General features: G+C 28.3%; 1 protein-coding gene across 2 annotated transcripts in view; it reads right to left on the bottom strand.

The window, feature by feature from the left end:
- Positions 1-1,713: 1,713 nt before the first annotated feature.
- LOC129960782 (uncharacterized) overlaps positions 1,714-26,981 on the bottom strand; it is a 36,489-nt gene continuing 11,221 nt past the window's right edge. The window contains exons 3-11 of one of the 2 annotated variants that reach the window (XM_056074421.1): positions 24,926-25,133; positions 24,266-24,439; positions 23,806-23,869; positions 20,015-20,102; positions 8,845-11,230; positions 7,022-7,154; positions 5,997-6,159; positions 5,797-5,914; positions 1,714-4,057 (exon numbers count right to left, since the gene is read on the bottom strand). In XM_056074421.1, coding sequence (XP_055930396.1) covers positions 3,983-4,057; positions 5,797-5,914; positions 5,997-6,159; positions 7,022-7,154; positions 8,845-11,230; positions 20,015-20,102; positions 23,806-23,869; positions 24,266-24,439; positions 24,926-25,117 — 3,393 coding nt within the window. In that variant the 5' untranslated portion in view covers positions 25,118-25,133 and the 3' untranslated portion in view covers positions 1,714-3,982. Of the gene's footprint in view, positions 4,058-5,796; positions 5,915-5,996; positions 6,160-7,021; positions 7,155-8,844; positions 11,231-20,014; positions 20,103-23,805; positions 23,870-24,265; positions 24,440-24,925; positions 25,134-26,981 lie in introns of those variants that run through there. The other variant, XM_056074422.1, reaches the window with a different exon arrangement.

The following is a 26,981-nucleotide window of genomic DNA, read 5'->3' on the forward strand; positions in this document are numbered from 1 at the left end:
CCCATGGCCCTAGAAAGGGTTAACATAAAACAAACTGTATTCAAATATATGCAAATGCCAAAATAGTAGAGGTCTGCAAACTCGATTTATTTGTTGTAGAGAAATTGGTGAATTGTTTCCAAATCAAACTTTATAGATGCCAAAGTTTTTTTTTCCCCTCAAAAGGAACAAATGGAAAATTCTTTGGTACTACAGGGCAATGGAATATCTAGATCATTAGCACACACCATATTAATATGCCAATAAAATATTAGAAACGAAAAATCTGAGTGATAATTCCAGTTAGAAAATTCTCATTCATTAATGTTCTCATATTTAAAAACAATATTGGCATCAAACAATATAGGAGAGATATTTCCTCAGTAATTGTAAATTCTTTATAAGGTGCTCTTAGATTTCCCATCACCTAGATAGTAAAATAATTAAAGTTGACTTTTCATTGGTAGATAGTATTCACAGGGTGAAAAGTCTTTACGAGAGAAGTTTGCAGTAGCCTCTATTGGATATTATTGCACCAAATCCCTTCTGAGATTTTCGAAATAAGCATAATGAAGTTAATTAAAAATAATTAAGGCCAAAATTTATGTTAAGAGACCGCATGTAAAACTTTTAATTTGCTTATAAATCAACAATATTATACATGCAGTCCTTAAAAAAAAAAAAAAAGGGAAATGAAATAGAGCTTGATATTCTAATGAGTAATTTAGAGATTCTAAAAAAGATCTTATTATTTAAAGTTGTACTTCGGCTCAGTATGGCGAACAATACACGAATATAGTAGACTAAGCACATGAAGTGACGTACACATTTAATAAGAAATAAAAGCGGTCGACATAAAAGAGCAGGGTTAAAAACATCAAACATTTATTACACATAAACTGCTCTTGATACACAAATGCTGCATCAGCTCTTAATCTCCGAATTTAACATTCTTAAAACATATGACAGATCAATAAAGTCCAGCAAGAACATTTCACATAAATACAAAAACTGACACTTTTCAAAAACTTACAGCTACAATTTTTATACAATAAATGACACTTTCAAGAACTTACAGCTACATTTTTCACATGTAATTCGTACAAAGTGTTTAATACCACAATTGAAACATTTACAACATAAGTATTTGAGAACTAGAAAACAAATGTGAAGTATTATTTTAAATATTTTGTTCCTCCAAGCACCAATTTTAGATAATTATTTCTTTCAATATACAACATTTCAACAGTTGCATGAGATAGAAACAAAAATACAAAATTGCGCTCAAATTATTAAAAACACATCACAATTCCTTTTGCTCACTTAATGGCGTTAATGCATTTGCTTGTGAAATCTTAAAAACAAAGTTTGTCTGATAAAAATGACACTAGACTAAAAAATAATGCCTCGCAATGACTAGAAATACAATAGAACTTTAGAATAACTCTAGTGAATGACAACAATATCCAAGCACTAAAATTTATAAAACAAACTGCATAAAATCTTTTGAAGTTAAAATAAATTAGCTGGAATTTTAAATAAATAATCTTAATACACTGATGATAATATATGTCAGATACGTAATATCAGAATATAACAATAAATAATCTATAAACAAATTATCAAAACTTAATAAAGAAATAAAATCAAAATCTAAGCAAAAAAAAAAAAAAAAAAAAAATTGTATTCTCAATGTACATGGAATTGTTCATTTTTAATAGATATGTATGACCAATTAAAACTTGGTTCTATTTCATAACAATTACTTTCTCAAAGCCAAATGCAATGAAAATATATATTATAAATATATTATAGAACTGAAATTAATTCATTCACTATACTGAGTTTTGAATGCTAAGAATTTTTCAATCAAATGTGAGTTTATTCACTATATAAATTCATTACTTAGTTGAAACAGTTAAAGTAAGTTTCTTTATACTGATGTTTTAAAATAAATAGATAAAAAAAACTTTTATTGACTAGAAATTATAGAGTATTTGCAAAGAAATAAATCCAAATAAAACGAATTTAACATAATAAAGAGAGAACATAAAAGAGTTTAACATAATAAATGAGTAAAGGAAGAATTTTCATTGATAATTCAATACAATCTGAAACTGGAATGCGGAACGAACCACTTAAAATAACTAAATGGAATTAAATGACATAACTAAATCTAATATTGTATGGCCATATTAATTAATGCTCAAGTGTTTCATATATGGATTTCTATAAGTTGAACATAACCAACCTGAACATCAAATTAACATCCGCAATGAGTTCTTTAATTACTTTTTTATGTACACAGCTATGCACATAAATCTTATCACAAAATTACAAATTAGCATGAACATATTTCAACCTCTTTTTTTTTTTATTGTTGACTCACAAGACATACCATTATTGTACTGCATATTTGCAAAACAATAATGGTTTAAATAAGTTTCTAATTAACAATTTTTACGATTCTCTCATAAGCAATCGTTGCCTTTTGTGAGAAAATGATCAAAAGAATTGTTGCTTACATATTTATATTACTATTTGAAGAAACAAATAAAGTCATATAATCAGAGAAAAATGGACTAAAACTATCACTACAATAAAAACATTAAATAAATAAATACTTCATCTGAGACATCCATTATTTTAGAAGAGAGACCATACAACTATCCAAAGAAAGAGTATTTCGTACAGTGCAGGTTTAACAATTCTTAAGGAAAGGCCTCTAGCCTTTTAGCATGCTTTCTTGGACATTCATTTGACACAGATAAAGGGTTAAGTTAAACACTAACAAGTTATCAAAACACATGGAAATATTTTCTCCTAATCCATTCTATGGGCATATAATATTGAAAAATGACATTAAAAAATTATTTGATAAAAGGAGTCATTCACTCCTAATACTTCGGATACATCACAAACATAGAATTTCTTTCCTTTTAAATGCTATTTATGTAACTTCAATTCCACTACATAGAGTATTCAAACGTAAGTTATTACACAAGAAAGTATTCTTTAAAACTATCAAATTAAAACAATTGCCGGAAAATTTTTTAAAACTATCTGGGGTTCAATATTTTTTCTTTAGCTGAGGGAATTTCTAAATATCAAAACTAATCAAACAGGGAGGGTGGGGGATTTTATATCTGAATATAAATAAATGACAGTATATCTTTAAAATATATAAAGAAATAATGGGAAAAAAAAAAACCAACCCAAAAATAAATAATGCTACTGCATAAAAAAACTGCATTTTATTTTAAAAATAGCTATTTTTTTTAAAAAAAAATACGAGTTGAAAACACTTAAAGTATTATTGCCAATTTCTTGTTCGAAAGAACACCACAATGCAAGTTCCTAATAGATGAAATCAAGTTTTATAGAAAAAAAATAAATTATAATTTAGTGTACTTTTCCTGGAAATCCCTAAAGTGCAAAATCAAATTAAAGCCAAACTTTGAAAAGACTATACAGCTGTTAATTTTTTTTTCAAATTTGAAAATATTTTTGAATATTAAAGAAGCAGAATGGGAAAGAAAGCATACTTTTAATGTATTTTAAAATATACAACAGATATCATGATATATGAAAAAGGGAGGGAGAAATATAGCTTGCAAAAAGATGTGTTACTACAAAAAAAAAAGTATAAAGCATTTACAGAGGATATGTTTGTTAACTATCTTCAAACATTTATCAGACAACACACTTGAGCATAAAATGTTGGCATTTTGTACTGCTTTACACTTTGGAAAACAATAGGTCAAATTGAATACACATTCAAAGATCGCTAAGACACATGAACAAGACACACAAAGACACTTCTTGCATAAATAATAATACAGTGAGAGCTGATGACTTTAGAATTTTCCCATCTCAAATACATAAAGAACAAACATTTTCTTTTTCTTTTTTAAAAATTTGAACAAAGTAAATAGTAATGACATTTTTATGCTGAGTTTGTGCAACAGTTAAAAGAATTACACATTCGGAAAACAAAGTTGAATTACTTTTCCCTCTGTTTCCTTTGAAAGTCTTTCACTTGTGTTATGTTAATGGCTTCAGTTTTTGCCTTTGGCCCCTGAAAAATATGAAAACAAATATTATACTCTCACAAATATGCACGCTTATATTAAAACATAAAAATAATTGCAATAATAAAATAAAATAAATAGTAGCACAAGCAAATGAAATCGTTTAAATAAATATGGTTTATTAATACATAATTAAAATGAACTCTAGAAATATCAAATATCAGATAAATACATGTTATACATACAGATTCAAAGGGCATACACATTAACGCACAAAATTATCATTATGGCATTTATCATTCATTATTTAAGAAACATAAATTGGAAATATCAACAGCTACAAAGCAATATTTATCAAATGAAGAAGTTATATAAATATTCTATTTTTAAGCAAAAATTTTGTAAAGATATAAACATTCATTATATTTTCTGACTACAAAATCTGTGGAAAATATTAATTTCATATCTGGATGAATAAGAAAACATTTGCATTCTGCCTGAAGAAAACTTAAAAATTCTTATTTTTACATTATTCATATACAAGATTCTACTTTCCTACCTATAGTTTATTTCACACATCGATCAGCTTTTTTTAATTACTTTTACTAAACGATATTGTATTTTATTTTTTAAAATGATTTCTCCATATTATATAAAACTTTTTACGTAAAAAAGTGCCTTTTATTCGCTTTGTGATAGGTAAATAGCGAGCCACTTGACCCATGACATTTGACGTTTTGTTTTGCCGGTACTGTTTGAACTATTTAAAGATTATTATGTCGTAGGAGGTATTTATATTCACTTGACGGTGAAATGGTGACAAAAACGGAAAAGTAAAGCTTTAATTAATATCACATTAAAAGCAAATGAGTTTAAAACAATATTATTTGTTAATCGTACTTTTAGACACGCTGTTTGTGGCAATACTATTGAAAAGCTTCCCGTTTTGATTACCTTTTTCTGTAACGGCAATTTTTCGTCTCTCGACCAGCAATCATTTGTATACCTAAGCAATGCATGTATTAACCATGCATTGCTTTTAAAAATTTTTTAAAAAATAGTAATGGAGTGTCGAGCGATGGTTCTTGATTTGTAGTCAGAACGATTGAGTACTACATTTTGCATGTTGAGTTGTTGACGGGTCACAACAAAGGCGCAATTCTTCTTATACCATATATCATTAATGATTCAAAGAATGATGCAGATATGTCATTTATATTGAAAAGGTTGCAATTTCCAGCGAGACTAATTTTTGCCATGACCACCAATAAGTCACAAGGTCAGAGTTTTAGAAAAACTGGTCTGATTATTAAAGATCAAATTGCAATATTTTCACATGGTCAATCGTATGTAGCATTATTCAAAGCAAGATCTAGAGCTGGAATTAGAAAACAAGCTAAAGTAGGCCGCATGAAAAATAGTTTTTACGATGTTCTTAGTAAATAAAAATTAAACAAATATTGTATTAGAACGTATCTCATAATGGTTTTACGAAAATTTTTATTTAATTTCCTAAATTTTTTAAAAATTTCATGCTTAATTCTTCATTTTTTATGAAAAAGTTAAAATTATGAATTAAGTTTTCTAATTCTTGGCATTTTAAAAACAGTTTGTTTCAAATAACATTCGTAGTCTGGAAGGAAGGAATCAATCCCTCAGGATTCCCACTAACCTGAGGACATGCATTATTCAAGGACAGAAGCTGTACTTCATTTACCGGAATTAAGCAGAAATTCTTAGTAACAATTTGCACAAAATTTATATGTGACGAAGTGTTATGTCTTACTTCTGTTTTGACTGACGAAAGAGAAGGAAAATCAGTCTCCGATTCCAAAGAAAAACTGAGTTCAGGACAGCGAGCTCTCAAGCCAGTGTTATCTCTGAAGCACCCTGTATCATTCTCTCTAAAAAGTAATGAATGAAAGTACTTCAACCAAATGTAGAAATTTTAATAAATATACCATTATAATAATATATCCAACTTACTTTACATAGCCATGGAGAAAAGGGCATGTCTCCCCTTTGAAGCATGATCCATCCCTCCAGAAGCGACAAGTTGTAGTTGAGAGGTCATGAGAAAATCTACAATCGCTGCGTGTACAAGTCCCTTGTAAAAAGAAACAACATGGCCGTTTCCGAGGTATAAGTTCTAAAACAGAAGAGTAAACATACTTCATGAAACATTTAATATATATACATATATATGTACACATCCAAATTAAGGTTAAACAAGGCAAATTGTAACAAATAGTCAATATAGACAAGGAGTTTGTAATGAGTTTTATTAAAATTCTAGAAATCTCAGTGCAGAAAAAGATAAAAAGATGCGAGTAAAATTATTTATGCGAAAAAAAATCGTGACATGATGCAAATCTAAGATTCTATTTGATAACTGCATTACTTACTCAGTCATCAAATAAACAAACTCCTAATGTAAGGATTCTAAAACTGATTTGAAAAAAAAAAAAAAAAAAAAAAAAGAGCATAGATCATAGATAAAAATAACATTTACCCTATTAATTTTAATATTCAAGAAAGAACAATAATTTAGATGTTGCAAATTTTTATATGCTGGAGCTTCAATGTCATTTAATATACTGGCTACCATCTAATAATGGTCCGACCAGATAGCAGCGTTTTTTGAAGGACGCCATGAATGGTAGCCCATATTAGAAATACGTTTCACTACCAAATTAACTTCTCTTAAGACATAAACTTGCAAATCTTTATTCAACACAGAGAAGCATCTCAACTGCAAATACTGATAGCAGAGAGCATACTTATGCAAGAATGTATCGGCTTATCGCTATTAAAACACATAACTAATTTTTCGAACACAATATTTAAACATTAAATTGCAAATTTAAAAAATATATATAATCTTTAGAGAAACAAATTTTTTTAAAAAGTATAAATTTTAGCAGAAGATTTAGAAAGGTCGAATTTAAAATTAAAGAACATATCATCTACAAAACAGTTTCCGAACTTTAAAATAAAAGAGTCATTCATACTTTGTTTCACGTTTTTGTACAGATTTGAAGCTTCGTTACAACTTGCCATTTGCACATCAACTGTTTCTGAAGTACAACGTTGCCTCTTCTGGTATAAATACTCCACACAGTCATTATTTGGCTTTTCCAACTCCTAATAAATATATATATACATAAATTTACATCTACAAGTAATAATTACAAATTATAATAACAGAAAATAAGCATTTATTTACTATGAATGCTCTTTTACTTTGTCTCAGAAGTGAATAAAAAATTTATTTTTTCCCCCATTTCATAATTTTGAATTAACACTCCACATACAAGAGGAATGACTATTTTTCCTTCTAGGACATTTGAAGCTAATGGATTAATAATTGTTCATCTTTCAGTTGTCACATAGGAAACAATGCACTTTATTAAAAATATATGTTCTCGTGAGAACTGGATGATCGTTTTTCTTTTTAATTCTAAAGTCAGCATCCATTATTTAACAAGGAATTCTTATTCATGATATAATTTTCTAATATTTTTTACATGATATTAAGAGAAAAAAAATAATCAGTTTCAATTATTTTATAGTTTCCCTAAGAAGTACATAGGGTGTCAGCTATTGTGTCATGATAAAAGCGATTTTTTTTTTTTTTTTTTTTTTTTTTTACAATTAGAGATAGACATTAAATTCCAATTGGAAATGCAGTTTATTTGACAAAAATGATTACATTTTTTATGTTGTTAGAACCAATATAGGTTTTAAAAATCCACAAAAATCTAAATTTTTACATACTTCTGGTCCTTTTGTCTTACCAATTATAATTAGTAAAATATTATTAACACTAAAATATTTTAAACAAACAGAAACAATTTTTTTTGTAACCAAAAGTGATCAAGTTAAGAAATGTTGAAAGCCAATGTTTTAGGTTAATTTTAAGCTAAATGCTTTAGCTTAAAGCTAAGCATTTAGCTTAGCTTTAAGCTAAAGCATTTAGCTTAAAGCTAAGTCTTTAGAGAGGTCTTATGGGATTGTAGCAAACTGAAAATTATGTGTTATGTTACTTTTCAAATTGCTTAAAAAAATTTGTAAATGATATTCATTTAGGTTAAACAGTATAACCCAGTCAATTTTAGACATAAAACAATGTGCTTTTTCATTATCCATTTTTAGGGTAACAACAATTTCCTAAATATGATTGAAAGGACTTATAAAAGAATTCGTATCTTTTTGAGAAATATATTCCTTGGTACAAACAACACAGAATACCTTTTTTTCTATAATTTAAAACTTTTTCCCAATTAGATCGATACCTACCTCCAAGAGATTAGAAATTAGCTATTGGGCCCACATTAAACAGACACTCTGATAAATTTTATTTAAGGCTAACTTAATCAGAGAAGGCAGTCATGAATTAATAAAAATGTACATATATTACAAATGTAATGACTTTTTAAATTAGATGTAGAACCAATAGTTATACATGTTAAGCACATAGAAACAGATGGATGAGCATGATTCACTATTTACCTTAATAACACTTATCATCCTCAAACTGAATATAGACATTCTTTAAATACATTTATTAAAATTTATGAAATGAAATGATATTCATTTTTGAAATTCCTAAAGTAAATTCAAGTTTTGTTTTTTCTGAATTAAAACTGCAAGCTAAAATTAAAATACTTCAATGGCAGCAGAAACCAGGTAATTATTTATGAATACAATTTTTGAAATAGAAAATTTAGATATGTTTGTTATTATTGCTTCCAATAATTTTGAGACAATCTCAATTTGGCATATTATGTGAAACACTTTAAAAATACAATAGTGTAATGTAAATTATACTAACCAGTTCACTCAAAGAACAAGATCTTTCATAAGGGTTATCACAGTTATAATCTGTAAAACTATCAGATGCAAGACTCCATCCTCCGCCTTCCATATAATAATCTTTATATGAATTATTACCACCACTTGCATTTGAAAAGGCACTTAAACCAGAAAAATTAGCTGCCTTAAAAGGATTGTTCTCAAAAGAAATAGAATGATCACTTGTATGCTGCATATGAGGTACTTTATTACCAAAGTTATCAAAAGTAAAATTGTTATTCATCATCGGAACATAGTTTTCAATTTGATTGACAACCATTCTCTGACTTTCAGGAGCTTGAACATATAATGAAGTGTTTTCTTCGAAGCAATTAGCAAAACTTTCAATCTGCGAAGTCAAGTAACTGGAATGTAAATCATTTTGCATAGGTTTACATAACTCATTACCAAATATAGAATTGCTAATAGCAGGTACAGAACATAGGCCTTTCAATAACTCATCTTCCTCCTCCTTGATTTCTTTACAGAGGGCTGTACTAACTTTAGCATCATAAAAATATTGTTCATGATTTTCCTTTTTCTCAACAGGAACAAAATCCTTTTGCCATGTACGAGCAATAAAATTATGGTTATCGCCCCAGTAAAAAAGCCATTTTTTATCATAAATTTCACTGCTTGTCTCCTCAGCTTTTTCAGTACACTCTGCCACACTTGAAGTAACTTTAACAGAGGTATTATGTTCAGCGAGGCTATAAGGTTTAATAAGCAATCCCGACTTACTTTCATTTAAAAACTTTGGGAAATGCTGATAATTTTCCTTCTGCTCAGAAACATAGTTTTCATCGGTAGATTCTAAATGATGATACGATATGAAAGGCAATTCATTATGTGGTCTTCTGACATTTATAAAATTTATATTATCATTTTCATTGTTTGAAACTTTCAGCAATTTCTGTTCTATTTCATGTTCATATTTAAATTCATTCCTATGTATGATAGCCTTTTCTTCGGAATCAAGCCTACAAATAAGATTGCACTGATTAATGTCAGACATTTCTGAACGCTTCATTTCCGAATTAGCAGAAGTGTTTTCAGAGAATTCGCTCGATAAACAGCTTTGCTCCGTCTCTTCCAAAGGACTTCTAGAAAAATTGAATTTTTCATAGTTTCCAGACAGAAAAATTTCGTTCGTTTCTTCATCGGAATAATATATTTCATCGTCACTAGAGCAACTTTCAATGTTACTGGACGTAATACTTTCTACATGTTTGTCTGACTTCACATCAGGAAAGAGAAGGCTGGTCTCAACATGAGATGTTTCAAGAGTATCCAAAGGGTTAAAGGATTGGCTAATGGTGAAGCTTTCATTCTGGTAGTAATGATGTCTCTCCATATCCAAGGCTCTATTAGAATTAAGGCAAGGCCTTTCACCTTCATCAGCAAAATAACTATTTAATTTGTGATGAATAAATGCATTCTCTTTTTGAACAATAGGAATTTTAGTTTCTAAACAACTGGATGCAGCATCAGTTTCTGTACAAAGCTCAGAATTGTTGACATCACACAAATTGGCCTTTTTAGAGAAGTAATACTTCAATGCATCAACATAACCGTTGTTTTGAAGAAATGAAGAACTACCATCACTCGGTTCAAGACACGGACTTTGATTATCAAGATGATCAGCTAAAGCAGGCATTCTAAAATGAACATCTATGCCATAACAATCAGACAAACTTTCTGTATCATTCAGAGAATTTTCCTCAGAAACTGCTTGAGAAGAATTAACAAGGGCTGTTGCATATCCTTCCAGATTATTTTCTGAATTAATTGTTTCGTGAAAAGGAATTGAATCGGACGATTCTTGCAACATATGGAGAGAGAGTTCATTTAATTTTGTAACAGAGGATTTTACAACTAAAGTTGCTTGGGAAATATTTAGTTCATTTAAAAAATGTAAAAGATTCTGACCTTCAGCACCTTTCAAAAGATTCAACAAATCCATTTTATTTAAGGATATTTTGCAGATGTTCACAGAAGACAAATTAATAAATGGCAATAATGGATCTCTAACCACGGGCGTGATTATGAAATTTTTAGCTCTATGAGTGCCACACCTTTTAGATACTGTATGATATTGTGCGCAAGATACTTTCCAGGGACATATAAAACCGGAATTTTTAAAAATATTTTTAATGGTCTTTAAAGATCTATAAGGAATGATAGGTTGTATGTTCTTAATAGAGTGAAAATTTTGATTTCCAGCATTATGTGCCATTTCATTTGGAACATTAGATTTCCTTTTCAAATTACACTTTTTACACCAGGCATTTTTTAACATTTTATGTTGAGCAACTTCTACAGCACATTCAGTTTTGCTACTCAAAGGTGGAAATGCTGCAAAGTACCTAAATAAAAAAGAAAGCAGATCATTTTATTTACATCTTACTATAAGCAAATTATTATTTTATAATTACTATATAAATATTTCAGTGCACTACATATTATTATTAAGCCATTCATTTTACTGCAAGCACTAAGAATTATATGCATATAAAAAATAATATAATATAGTTAAATAAATGCAAACATTCTATGAAAACTGCAACTTTCAGGATATTTTTATCTTAAAAAATACTAAATCAATAGAACAAAGAAAAGCAACCCAATTCATAAAAGTGTGGAGCAATATTTTCAAAACCATGAAAAAGGTAAATAAGAGTATTTCAAAATTTACAGGTTTCCTTTATCTAAATTCATAACTGTTTATATCTTTTAAAATTGTTTAAATATAATGCAGAACCTATTCTACATTTTACTTAAATATTCAAATAAAATTTTAATGTCTTTGTGAAAACAGATATTTGTGCAGCAAAAATAATATCACAATTAGTAAAATAATAATAAAACCCATCAAAATATACTAAATAGGGTGCTAAAATGCAAAACAGGAACCTTTCAGTTACAAAACGTATGTCAACAATAATTTGTAAATTAAGCGATCAATATTTTTCAAAATGGAACATTTAACATACCTTTATTAAAATTAACTATATTTTCCAAAAAGATATAGTAGTACCTCACACTCAACACTACAATTATAGTTGAATATCATTCCAAAGAAGTTAATTTTGCACAGTTTCTAAAAACTTTTTATTGAAGTACTTCATGCATTTCACAGCTTACAGAAATTATGAAAAAACCCTACTGAAAAAAAGAAGAGAGAGAGCAGAATTTGCCGGATTTAACCATCGGTATAATTTAACGAAGGCATGAAAATATAATTTTCTACGACAATTTTTAAACTATGACAAACTATATTTCTCAGGTTTTGTCAAATCAATCTAAATTGAATTACACACTTCTTAACGAAGCAAGTTTAAAGGAAAACACACATATTCATATAAAATTATACACTTTGAGATTAGAAGCTCAAGTGTAAACATTAGATTGGAAATAAAAAAGAAAATTATGTGTTAAGTTAAAAAATATACAGCTTAATAATGCTATTCTATTCTTTTATTACAAAGTTCTGTTGCCAAAACACATTTTATCGAAAAAACAGCAACTGTTCAAAAAGTCCGAAAAGGTTGTCATCGTTTTTTCTGCTTGCCTTTCGCTGCTATTTTCAGGTTTTATAAAATACTTCTCTGAAATTTTTCAGAAGCATCTAAAATCTTTAGAATGATTATTTCATTAATCTTCCCCTTATTTAAGGCAAGTTACGCTCTTAATAGTAAGTAAGAAACAGTTTTAGTCTAGCTTATATCAGTTTAAAATAAATAAAATTTTATGCTCAGAAAACGAACTATTTTCATTTCTTAGATTTCAAATAAGCATTTCAGCAAATCCAGGATAACAACTCAAATCTGGGAGGAAAAATTCTTTGTATTTTTCCAGTAGGTATACTCAATATAGACAAAACATGCAAACAGAATAAAAATATCCCTCTAACCAGTTTTTATCAGTGGAAAAATTCAGGGGGAGTAAACAACAATATAACATTACCCGAATTAATAGTATATTAAATGCGATGTTTATATTTACGTACAGAAATTTTTTTTCTTTATTTATTGCATAGTATTTAGCAAGACAAAATCCACATATTAAGGAGGAAAATTGATCACTAATCTCATGCTTTCTAAAGTCACGTAAAATTAAGTACTTTAGTGAAATAAAACACATAATATTCCTGCTTTCATTTTTGCAGTATTCCCAACATATACAAAACATTTTGTTGAAAAGTATATATTTTCAGTTTCACTAGTATTAAAGTAGATTGTAGCCACTATTTCAGTATTTTTCTTAATCTTGGTAACTGGATTAATCTATGCATGATAAAAGAGGAGAAAATAGAAGAGAGATGAGAATCTCAAGGTTTGAAAGTCTCGAACAGTGTTTTTAAAACTATTACTAGGATCTTTAGTTTTTGCCATGTTTAAAAAGATCGACATTAATGGGAAGGGGAAAAAAAAAAAAAAAAAAAAAACCCTGAGAAATTTAAAATTTCTTGCATTTTGCCTGTTTTATAGTTATTTTTAAATTCCCTATATTTTCTCAGTTCTCTCGGTGCCGTGGCAACTCTGCAATCAATATATACAATACTAAAAAGATATATGGTTGCATAGACGGGCTTCTGGCATGCAGAGATAAGTACAAATATGGATCTTAGCATCATTTTTTAATTGCATAAAAAGAAAAAAAAATTGGAAGTATAAACTTTAAGAAATGGCATGAACGAAAATTGTAATTGTAAATTTTTTCTCAACTTAATACATATACATCAAAATGTATAGTATAAAAGCTAAATTTCGAATTTTCCTTTTTGAGAAAAATAACGAAAAATAAGTGCCTCTAATGTATAAAATAACAAATTGATATAAATTTAATGTATTTAATATAATTTTTCAATTCAGAAGCATTCTATTTAACACAGGGAGAATTTTAAAGATACACAGAGTAAAAGATCAAAATTAAGGGAGGGGGAAGCCGCTGAGAGACCAGTATTAAGCAATAGCTCCTGTCCGACACTTGGAAGTTTCCACAATTTAGTAAAAAATACATGTTTATGTTTCCCAGTACACAAAGGAAAAAAATTGTACATAAAATAAATAAATTTTAAAAAAATGCTTAAAGAAAACATTCGCAACAGAGACGAATACTTCACAATTCAACAAAAAGATCTCCGAAGGATTAAAAATAAATTCTGGGACAACATTTATTTACAATAAATAGTTCTGGTTTATTAAATTGAACTAATATTTTACATCAAGTTTAAAATAACTTAGAATATTAATAACAACAACAAATCATATTTTCGTTTTCATAACAGGCGATACTATGCGACACATTTTCCTTTTGAAAAAAAGAGGGCAATTGAAGCTGAAAATCGTTACAGCAATGGGGGTTAAACTATATTACCTTTTTCAAAAAAGTAACAGCAAAATTATTTCTTAATTATGCTGACGAACTGAAAAACAAAGTGCATAATGGTTTTTGGTAAATGTATATAAAGGTAGGCAATAAATTAGATACGTTAGAACCAGCCGCTAGAGGGCGGCTGGAAGATAGAGAGATGCACAAAATAACTGGCAGAAAGAACGAATAAAACTACTTTAAGCACCATTACTACAAGTATAACCAGTGGAAATTACAGAGATAGAAATTCTAAACTGAAATACTTCATTCAACTTCCATTTGAAAGAAGTAGACAGGAATCTTAACAATGCTATAAATAAAACATCTTTCGAGATGCTACATGGATATTCTTCAAAGTTTAGTGACGGTATTATTAGAGTATTGGCTGATGAAGACACATAATTATGGAGGATTCCGGTAGAAATTCAAGATGTAGTAGTAGCAGAGAAGAACAACAATTTAAAATGTAAGAGCGATTCGACAAGAAAAGATATCGCACAGCTGTTTACGAACCAGGAGAAATTCTCATAATGAGATATGCACCAAAAGCTACAGGTCATCCTACCAAAACGCAACCTAAGTACAGAGATCCACTGATAATCACCGAAGTCTTTCCAAGTGACACTTACACAGGTGCGTAGTGAAAAATTGCAGCAAAAATTAAATATCTTTAAGCACCTTAGCAAAAAAAAAAAAAAAAAAAAAAAAAAAAAACTAAGTACATTTTTATACACGTATGCATACGTAATCCTGCATAGTTTCTAAGAATAGGATATTTTCTGTTTTATAATAATATATAGATTTTATTGAAAAAACTTTTAAAAATTAATTTTTAATGTGTGTTTTTTTAAATTTTAATATTTATTTCTGTATTTACACAACGTTTTCTATCGTAAAACAAATATCTTTTTGATTTTGACAAATCAACTTTTATAAGATTAACCATACAGATCTGTGATATTCTTCAACATTTTTTAAAATTAACAAACTAAAGCTTATTTAGATGGATACATCAGTTCTGAAAATGACGAAATTGATGTAGAAGAATAGTGCATGACCAAAGAGTTTATATTTGATTTTTATATATGCAACAACAAATAAACTTCGACATAGTTGAAATGGAAAGTGTAAATTGCCTCCAACACTAACTCTCTATATTTAGAAATTTTAGTTGCATTCTTATAAAGCTCAAATCTAAAAAACCCTAGGCATCCCGAAATAGCTACCAACAATAAAATGGGCAAAACTGCCATGAAATTGACGATAGAACAATGCCATGTTCTACGTAAGTTGTTAAAATTATTTTTAGTAGAAAAGAATAGCAGCATTCAGAAATGGTCAAACTGTAAAAAAGTTTTATTGCTTCTAAGTTTAGTGAAAGCCTTTTTTTTTAAACGTTTAGCATTCCGAAAATTAAATAAAAACCTGCTTTTTAACTCATATAATAATTATTTTAGGTTTAAAAAATAACAGACAAATGTGATAATATATTTTATGAAGAAATAAAGATGCTTTAACAACTGCCAGTTTCTATAAATAACGGGAACAAAGTCGTGAAGTTAAAAATAACCAGTTCTGTAATTAGAAACAAAACAAAAATAAAAAATGCTAGTCGAAGTATTTTAAGAGCATTTTTTGAAGCCTGCACGAGATAACATATTGCAATGCTTCAAAATTTAACAAAATTCATCAAATGAAGAATTGTATTCAATGAACTGTTTAAAAAACTTTTAAGCTTAAATTAAAGCAAAGAAAGCATTTTTTTTTTTTTTTTTTTTCTATTTTTAAATAAAGCGACTCAACGATTCAATGATATTGCTTTGGATTTCATTATAATTAAAATCATTCTTACAAATTATATTGGAAGCTAATTTTTCAAAAATTACTAAAACTAGAGAAAAAAAGAAACGCATTCATTCGAACCAAATTGGTATAACTGAAAAACTATTTAAAATTTTTTTTAAAGGATATAAAAATAATTTTCGCGCAATGATGCTTTGATGCTACGGCTTCAACATGATAAAATTTTTTTATTATTTTTTAAATTAAATTTCTAACTAAAGTTTTGAGATATTTGTTCTCAGTGGACCCCAATACCCAAGAAATAACTTCGCAAATTTCATGCTCCTAACTTTAATGGTTTATGCTAGGCATTGCTCTATGAACTTTAATATGTAGAGAGATTTCATTGGCGGTGGAGGTGGGGAGATTCTATAAGAGTTATAAAAAGGGGGATCGTTATAAAATGATAAAATTTAAATTCTGAAGGAATTTCTTTTTAAAACATTTTAAGTGCCAGAACTAACAGTTATTTTTTTTCCTGGTAAAAACTAAAATTTGGCGAGTCGATCCAACAAATAATAATTTTCAAATGGATGGAGACATTTGAAAAGTGCACAGAGAAAGAAATCACGAATATTGAAAACTTAAGGCTTCAAGTTAAAAATCTCATCATATTACAGTTTATGCGATCGAATAACATATTTACACAGCACAATTAATCACGATTCAGTATAGTACATTAAAATCCCTCTAGTCGTTAATAAGTCGTTAAGGGGATTGCTCCAAAACGACATATGAATGAGAATATGGTCGAATATGTAATGTACTAAAAAGGTTTCACTGCAAGTGCCTTTACAGCAGCTTCTACCATGTTCGGTATATCTGTTTGGGGCACCAAATGCATTATCTTATATTCTTATTTTCTGTTAACAGCATATAAAAGGTTAAACATACACTTACCAGGCATAATTTAAATAAATTCTTCAACGTCTCAAATGTTTGAGAAATTAAAAAAAAAAAAAAAAAAAAACGAACATTTTTCGAGTCGCAATAAGTATGGAACAGTACGCTTTTCGTACAGCCCCTTCCAGATAACTATTCTAGTATTTCAATAAATGGCAATGCACGTTGTTGAAGAAAGAGAGAGCGGAAAAAAAAGCCCATTAAGCATTATATTAATGAGTTGGAACCCGTGGAATTCTTGTGGGAATTCAATTTTCTTAATTTTTTTCCTTGGTATATCTGATAAAAAAGCCTTTACGACTATGCTTTAGAATTATCGTATTCAACGTGTGGGGAAACAAAAAGTTGTCTATACATTTCACGAGGAAATTAAGCACTTTTAAGGACCTTATTTCAACATTAAGAACTTTTAATGTGTTTAAAAATGATTCTCAAATATAAGCACTTTTTATGACGCTAAGCACCCTGTTAGAGTGACAGAACTAGAAAGAAAGGAGAGAGGCTCGCACTACTCCACAACAGCTTATGTGAGTAAGCTGAAAACATGGAAGTGTGACTCTACATCTGATGACGACAGTGACGTCTGATGACTTTATTCCGAGACGATTTCGTAAGAATTAATAAAGAACACAGATGTGTCTATGCTCTTTCCAATATTTCTTCATTTTAAAGACTTTTTATAATGAACATTTTAGCTCTCGCACATTGAAGAACTATCCTTTGCTTTATTCTTATTTATTATATTACTTCTGCACTTTAGTTAAATATATTTTGATATCTCACGTCTTCCAGTGAATATATAAATATCTTTAAAGAACTTGTTTACTTATGTATTAGAAGTATTAGTGTTTAATTGGGAAAAAAAAAGGCTAAAAGTATACTTTATTAAAATTTTTATTTACTTCTCTATAATTGAATAGTTATATGTGTTTCCCATAAAGAATTGTATATTATGTTCAAATTTCCATTGCATCTATAAACATTTTGTGGTGACTATTTCATTGCAAATTTGAAAGTTATAATTTAAAACTATTTACAGAAAAATTGAGATAATTAAGCTGGATGTCTTAATCAACAATTGAGACGATTGTTGAATCAGGAAGGCCGAGTGTTGGAACCAGCCGCTAGGAGGCGGCCAAAAGACATCCGAGTCAACATAAACAAACAAGCAGAACGAGTACGAGTCTGGAGATAGTAAGAAGTAATCTCTAAGTAGTAGAGTAAGATAACCGATATTGACCTATGAAATTGTGTATAAAACTGTGAGTTATCTACCATTTAATGATAATCATAGTTTTATTAGCATAATGATAATACTTCTAATACCCTAAGTAATAATACTTCTTATTTAAGTGTACTATGTGTGTTTGTGCTGTATCCCATTAATTTGCCATCCTTATCGTAATAAACTTCTTGGGACTGACCAAGTGTATTTATTGTCTCCAACTGTAATACAATAGAACAAAAAGAAAACATATAGCGATTGATCTTTTTTCTTCATTACGATTCCAAACATTAATATAATGAACTTTACTGTTTCCAAATTGTTTTGACTACCAATACGAATTGAATGCAAAACGCAGCTTCTAACATAGCTTGATTAAAACAATGAATTGACATATTACACAACTTGATAAAAAATCGATGTATTGACAAATTATAATATCGATTATTAATTTAATACTATTAATTATGCAAGAAATCGGCACGAAGGAGTAAATAATATACACTGGTAAGCGTATATAATATAAATCAAATAATGGACTGGTTAGTTCATACAAAATAGTTAGGGGAATTTGAAGCGAAATCCATCAAACTAGATGCATAACAACTCTACTTTAGAACTAAAGGATTTTCTCAAATACGTTGATGACGATAATATAACTGAAATTTCAGACCCTCATAAAATTAAACGTAAACATCCCGCCGTTCAGAATTTGCGCAGAAACGTGGATGGTCGTTTTTGACTGCCTGTAAACGATTGATTTTCATGGTTGTCAACATTATTTCATTCGACTAATGAAAAGAAAAAAGTCAGTGAATACATCTTAGTTGTTTTAAGAAATTACATTGAGTTCCATGCAAAGTAATTTGTAGCCTGAATCGATCATATGAGCACTTTTAAGCTTCAGATTACATTGCCTAAAAATGAATACCTTTATTCATTTTAAGGCAAATTTCATCTCACATCAAGTTTATCAATATATTTAGAGCTTAGAAAAAGAACTAATTCTCTTCAAATTAATATTATCTATCAGTAATACAGTATTAGAACTTCTAAAGGAATTTAACATAATGTAAACTAAACTTAGTAAATTTCGATAACTGCATCCAAGAGAAATACAGCTTATTTAAAATTTACAACTTTCTTTATTCCTAAATTAAAAAGCTAATAGAGTTTAAATAGAGATTTAAAATTCCATTTCAGCTACAATTAAATGGCTAATAACAGAAGTTTTGTATTAGAAATATAAATAAAAGTTTTCTCCAAATAGTCTTTTTACATAAATATCAAAAATACACATATGGTTATCAGAAAATAATTACAAAATGGGACACATTAAGAATCTTTATATTTTCAGCTATATATTGAGCAATAAATATAAAAGAAAAAGCAAATAATAAAAAATTCAGCTCCAATAAAAACTATTTCTTTAAAGATAGCTATAATTTATAACCGAACTATACAAGACATAAACCGGAAGCAGCAACGCACGATGAATAAGTTCCTACGAAATAAAGGTTTTACTAAACATTCCATCATTTAAAAAAATCTTGACAGCTATGTCAAACAATCATAACCGTAGCCATGCATTTAGTATGTTGCGTTTCTTAGAAAATACTAATTCAATAAAAACTTAAAAACGTGAATAGTAAGTGTTAGGTTCTATAAGCAAATCTGATTTAAACTCATGAATTGTACTGACTGAGAAGTGAATTAAACTGATGCACTAAAACTGAAATAAACAAAGCAAAAATAAATTAAACTAAAGCAGTACAAATATACAAAAAAATCAAGAGAAACAAACTTTTCAATTTCATCAGTTGGAGATGGCGGAATAAAGAAAGAATGTCCCAATGGATTACGATTTCTCAAAGCTATATCTTCTTGTTCTCCTGAGTTAAAAAAAAAAGCCCAGTTTGCAATCAACTGCAGAACGTTAGGGGAAAAAATCACACATGGCAAATTGAAAATAAAATAAAACAAATAATATTTGTTTTTTTAAATTTTTCTTAAAATTTTAAATTAACTAAAGAAATGAATATATACAATACTTAACTAATATACTCAGAATGGTGAAGGAATGAATGTGCAATACTATGTCTTGAATTTTATATTTTATCTCAGATTTCAAGCTACAGTGACAATTATTTAAAACTTATATTGTCTCTTAAAACAAAAGTAAGTAAAAATTCTTATTTAAATGTAACAAACTAATTACAGAAAAATGTGTAAAGATAATTTTCTAGAAGTCACTACTTAAATACAACCAGTATTTCAATCATATGACGATGGAAGGCTATGCAAGCATTATTATTTTTTATTATTATTCATTATTGCATCTCCTTCATGTACTCAGATACTGACAACAAATAAATTCTTGATACGAATAACATTATGATGAATCATGGGCACAAGAATTGTATAATATTAACAACAATTCATTACATAAATGATTTTATTAAGAGGCACATACAATTATAAGTTTTTGATTCTCTAATCTTCCATTTAATTTTAATAAATTACAACAATGGACACCATTTGTAGTGGTGACCAGTACATCAAAAATGCCCCCAAAACAATACAATTATGTAGGAATATAAGGACGCTTGAAAAAGCAGACCATGCAATGCCATTCATATTATTCATTTGTTTAAAATTAGAACAATCGACACAATGTACAGAATCACAAATAATTCAGGCAATTTTAATTTTTTAAATTTTTCATAAAAAAGTTGCTGAGACTAACATATTATATATATATATATATATGCAGCATAATTTTGCAGGTACATGTTGAAAAGAAGACAAATTTTGAATGCCATTTATTTTACCACGTGAGACGTAATGTGTAAATGGGGAGAAGTGTTAAATGACACATCTGTTTAGATAGCTATACAAGATAAGAGATAGAAATTCTTCCGTTTAGTGGTTTAACTAAGTTATTCTGATAGGGATTTCTTTGACACATGTTGATGCAGGAACGAAAATGTTTGTCACATTTACGGTACTAATCACATAAATGTCTCAAAAACTTCTCAAATATAAATAGCGCATATTTCCAGCATAATCAATAAATGAAAAAAATAAGTGAATTCATAAATAATATCATTATTTCTTGCTGCAATTTAAGATTTATATTGTGTTTTATTGATTATATTTTGAGTTGCATATCTAAACTATGCTATAAATGGTAAATAATATTTTAAAGTATTTATTTTTAAAGTACTGTGAGCTTGTAAATCTCTTAACAAATCCATAATTCAGATTTTATGCCTAATTTTAAAATTTGCTGTAACTGAAAATTATCTGAATATTATTAAGATTAGGGAAGACGATTAACTCTACTAAATTACATTTATCTAATCGTCAGAGTTTTAAGTTAAAAAAATAAATACATAAAACTGAAGGTACTAAAGCTAAAACTCATAATAACCTTGTAAATGTTATAAATAATAATAATAAACTAAGCTTCTAATACTTTCTAATGATACTGATGATAATCAGAAGAGGGCAGTGAATAACTCTGAGGAGTTTTTTTTATACCTCTGATTGTAATTAAATTATCCTATGTTATCTCTTGGGCCAGAAGACTCACGTTTAAGAACAGAGATATTATGTTTTCAAACCTATAAAAACAGTCTTACATCATTTATTATAAAACTAACGTTTATTATAAGAGTATTTTGAATCTTGTGTTTATTATTTTCATTTCGAAGTGTTTTAATATGAAATACCTATATTTATAGTTATGATTTCAATTAAATAAATTAAGTATATCTGTATTGAATATTTCATTACTAAGTCGATAATTTTGGTGATTCAGATTTCCTGATATTGTACGCAAATACACTATAGACTAGCCTCCCCAAGAAAAGACTATCAGTTGAGTTTTTAATGGAAAATTGGCCGGAACACACATCCCTACCCTATACCTTTTATTTTATTTTTATTATTGTTGTTGATCATCTAGGTTTACATAGTATTTTTACAAGTATATCTCTCTATTATCTTTTTATATTCTAATCCCGTTGTTGAAAATGATTTCTATATTAATGTAAAGGTAAAAGAAACACAGGAATTTGCTGTGATATAAGAAAAGTAAATTGATGCTTATTCCAAAAGTGTTTCTTTTACCACATATCTACCAAAATTATGCTACATACCGTTTACTCGAATAATTTTAATCAAAAGATTCAGCATACTACGGGAATGATCTTAAAGTCCTCAGTCTTCTGATGAAGCAATGGTCCATTCAACTCGTCCGACCTTTTTCTCTCACTTTGAGAAATGTATATTCCACATCCCACCCTTACCACTTAGCTTTCGTCCATGGGTAAAAAAATCATTCTTTTGGACTAGAATGAGTGTCAGTCCTACATTTCAATAATGAATTATGTAAAAGTTGGGAAATCTTCCAACATATCCACAGCTTCCTATTGATTTAGTCAGGGAAACCGATCATACTCTTTCAGAAAATCGCCTTTTTCTTTCATGCTCAACACGCGTTTGCTTACTGTAAGGAAGGAAGTAAAACACTGCAGAGGGTAGAGTGAGAGGTTTTTGTCTTTGACCCTACCAAAAGCCTCACTTTCCCTCAGACTATCGAAATCAACTACTACATGCGAATCGTTGCTTACAAGAATCATGGGATTTTATAGGCATTTAGACACGGCAGATCGTTTCACGCTATTTTAATAAGTACAAATAAATGATCACTGTATCCGTGAACACTGCAAGAAGTGGCTACTATATTTAACAAGCAGGATGAGTTCAATCATTTCATATTTTTCAGAATTACAAAAGTTGTGCCTAAATAGATTTCATTTAAATGTTGATGATCAGAGCAGTTTAATGCATAAAATACGTTTTAATTTCCTTTAAGACGATTTCAACAAAACATATAAAAGGCATTAACCCCATATACAATATTACGGATTGTTGTTAAATTTAGATTTTAAGCCAGAGATCCTCTTAAACTATTTGAGATTGCTATGAAGCCTCATGCAATGAAAGGGAGAAGAATATAACAGCATATAGTGATATTTCTGCAAAATAATGGTATTTTATAATAGCTTATTCATTAAATTTACTCTTGAAACAAGTATAAGAAGTATTTTTGTTATTTTTAAACCCTTTGGTAAATAGTCTCTAATTGATTGCAGCATTTCAGAATATTGAAAAATAGTAAAAATAGGGCTATCCATCTTATAATAAAAGTTTTTAAAATATGGCAGCAAAATATTTCATTAAAAATTTCAGACCAATCATTCACTAATCAAATCATTTGTCTTTTACTTAATTTTGCCATCAAATATTTTACAATTAAAATGGTTCTTATGAGTTTTGTCTTAAAATAATTTTTGAAATTATGTTTCGCAATTTGAAAACGATAAGTCAATTTCATTTTTGATAGTTATTCATATGTATTAGATAAGGGAAGAAACATTGTGACATATTTATGATACCAAAGCAATATAAATTAACAAGGATGTCATATTACATAATCTCGAGAAAGCATAAATGGGCACAAAAAATAAGTCCACACACATATTTAATTAAAAATATTAATTATATCTCCTTTGTCAGAAATCTTACCTTTCAGGTTTTTGCTTTTTAATTTTTTCCACACTTCATCAATAAGTTCTTCAATATCATCAACCTTCAAAGCATAAATGTACAATTTTAAAAAATAAGGCAATATACAAGAAATTTAATCATTAATACTTATTTCATAATTGCATCGCTAAAGTCAAAATTCCTATGATGAAAAACAAGATAGGCTGAGAAAAAAATAATAGATTCTGAGTAATATGTAAAAGGTCAAAATCCAGCATACAAATTAAAAATTAAGGAGGGAAGCACATTCATCATCAAATCTATGCTTAGTAACAATTTAATAAAGCTGACTTTGCTTTGAGTGTCAAATTAATATCCAAAAATTTTTATTATCTTCAAATCATCTACTTTTAAATGATCAATTCACTAATTAAGTGTAAAAGGGTATAAAATTTGAAGAGAGAGAGAAAAAGAAAAATCATACAAAGTAAAGACTTACATAATCAGATGCAGATTTTAAACAATCAACAGCAGTCTTTTTCAATATTCTTTCCAGATCATAATATGTTGCTTTACAACATGTAGATGTAGATATTAAAATGTTTTTACCCCAAGTTTTCCACTTTTGATGTTTAGATTTTGTAGGATGACATAAATTTTCTGGTCCTCCGTACTAAAATCATAGGAAACTACATTGAAACAGTGAAATAAAAAGATGCAAGATACACAGAAAATATTACAACAAATGCAATATAAAATAAAACCTTTGTGTCTAAAAAAAAGGAAAATAATTATAAAATATTACAAACATATCTACATTAATCAAGTCAATATTAAAAACATAAGGTACTTTTATTTAAAAAGAAATTGTCTTATTCAAAACTATGAGGCATTTCTAAATTGAAAAACCATTATAACAAAGAAACACAGAAAGTACAGAATAAATTTAAACAATACTCTTTTTGTCATAAAATAAATCTAATCTATAACCATTAAAAATAATTGAGTAACAAAAAATGTTGATTATATATTGAATTTCATTCATATTCATATATTAGCATTACTGTACACTAGATGAGGGAAAATGTTTCCATTCTTCAGAGCTATAAGAAAGAATTTTTAATGAATTATTGCTAAGGTAAATTGTAATTTTCAAAACCTTATTAAAAACTCTCTGCTGGCGATTTCTTGTGTCTTGACATTCATGTGGTTCCACATCTACATAATCTTGCTGAAGCAGGCTTAAGATGGATCGCGCATAAACACTATCAATACCACGATTTTCAAGTTCCTCTTCTAGCCATTCTTGCAAAGCAGGTGTAAAATTAGAAACCAGTCTCTGACGATTCATATCTAAAAATGAAAAACTGAAAAAGAATTTAATTAAGGGTATTATTATCAAAGAAATAACATTTGTGCACTAATAAATTTAAAGAAATTGAGAAATCATGATATGCAAAATATAGCTTTAGTATAGTGAGATTAACACATTAATGTTTTTTTGGCAGGATAAATAATACTAAAATAAAAATAAATACATCAGTGGGCTGCATTAATATAGACAGTAAATTACTTTTAAACTTAATCGCATATTTCAATCTAACAGTAATTAACAAATGTGGATTATTATTTTAACAAAATTTTCTTTAGGATTAATGGGGAATTTTCACAAAATATGTCAATTTTAAAATACAGTATAAAACTTTGTTTAGAAATCAAAGGACCTGAGAAAACTAAGATATACAATGTGTAACTAGTTCATAATTCAACCCACTAAAAGTTCTATATACAACTCCATTATTATAGATTGCAAAAGTCTTACTACTACAGCCACCATGAAACTACTAATCATCCACTGTTTGTGATTTGTTTGGAAACAATGAATGATAAATCTATATCAAGTTTATTAATTAAAAGAAAAGAACAAATCAAACAAACAATGCTAGATATGTCAGGAGTATGATGATAGAGCTCTGATCTTCTAAATTATAGTATATCAACATTATGACAAGAAAAGGCATTTCAAGAAAAAGAATCTACATACAAGATTGAACAATTGTTGGTAGATTATGTAACATCTCTAACCATTAAAGTAGAAAAAAATTCAAAAAAGAATAATCCACAACAGCACATGCTGTTTACACATGGAGAAATTGATTTCGGTATGGAATCAGTATACATAATCTTGAAACTTCAGGAATTATTAACACGCAAAGTATAATAAGACACACTTGAGAAAAATGCCTTTGTAGCTCGATATGGAAAGCTAAATAATAAAAATATTTTTTTTTTAAGTCAACACTGATTACTGTTCTAAATTGTAAATAAAGCCACAATCAAAAGTCAGGAAAGTCATAACATTAGCACCGATGTAAACATTCTACGAGGAATTTTAATGACTCATTTTATACTCATATTTATTTTCAAGGAAAATTTAAGAATTTTTCTTTTGATATTCTTTGTAACATTTCGTTTTGACCTCCAAATTCTAGATTTTTAAAGATTCTGCATTAAGTACACTAATAAAACCATGCTTTTTAAGATTTCTGTTATTTTTTACCTTTTAATCATCAACATTCCATAATTCATGATCATAATTATTAAAGAATAATATAATCATTCTCCCAATTCATGACCAGATGATGTCTCCCATAATGAATCAGATCTTAATAAAAATAAGCAATTAACAAACAATTAAGCTTTAAAATAATAAAATATTATGCTGCAAATTAAAATGCAATTTTAAAGAATAGAGCTCTAAAGCTTCAGAAACTGCCAGAAAAATTGCTGCATCTCAATATCAAATGTGAGTTAAAACCCCAATAGATAGGCAAGGTCTAAACATGCTCTTAAAAGGGAATGCCGATTCCAATGCCAGAACTTTCTTGGAATCAGAAGTTGGACAATTTAAATGGGATGCTTCTTCACTCTGTCACACATACCACAATGAATATTGTTGCCATATTCTCCAACCAATATTCCAAGTTCTATATTAAAAGTATCTAAGTTTTACCAGAAAATGATTTTTTTTTAAAGGATAAGATTGGGAATGACAAAACTTTTCTTTATTTTTTTAGTTCATATCTTCCTTAAATCGACAAGGTTCAATATAAGTCTCATAAAAAAAACTATCCTAACCCTAACACAGAAAACACAGAGCAACAATTTAAACCAAGTTACACGACACAAATGGGAAAACTTTACAAATAGCAATG

Source organism: Argiope bruennichi, chromosome X2 (assembly GCF_947563725.1).
Source record: "Argiope bruennichi chromosome X2, qqArgBrue1.1, whole genome shotgun sequence".
NCBI classification, from domain to species: Eukaryota; Metazoa; Arthropoda; class Arachnida; order Araneae; family Araneidae; genus Argiope; species Argiope bruennichi.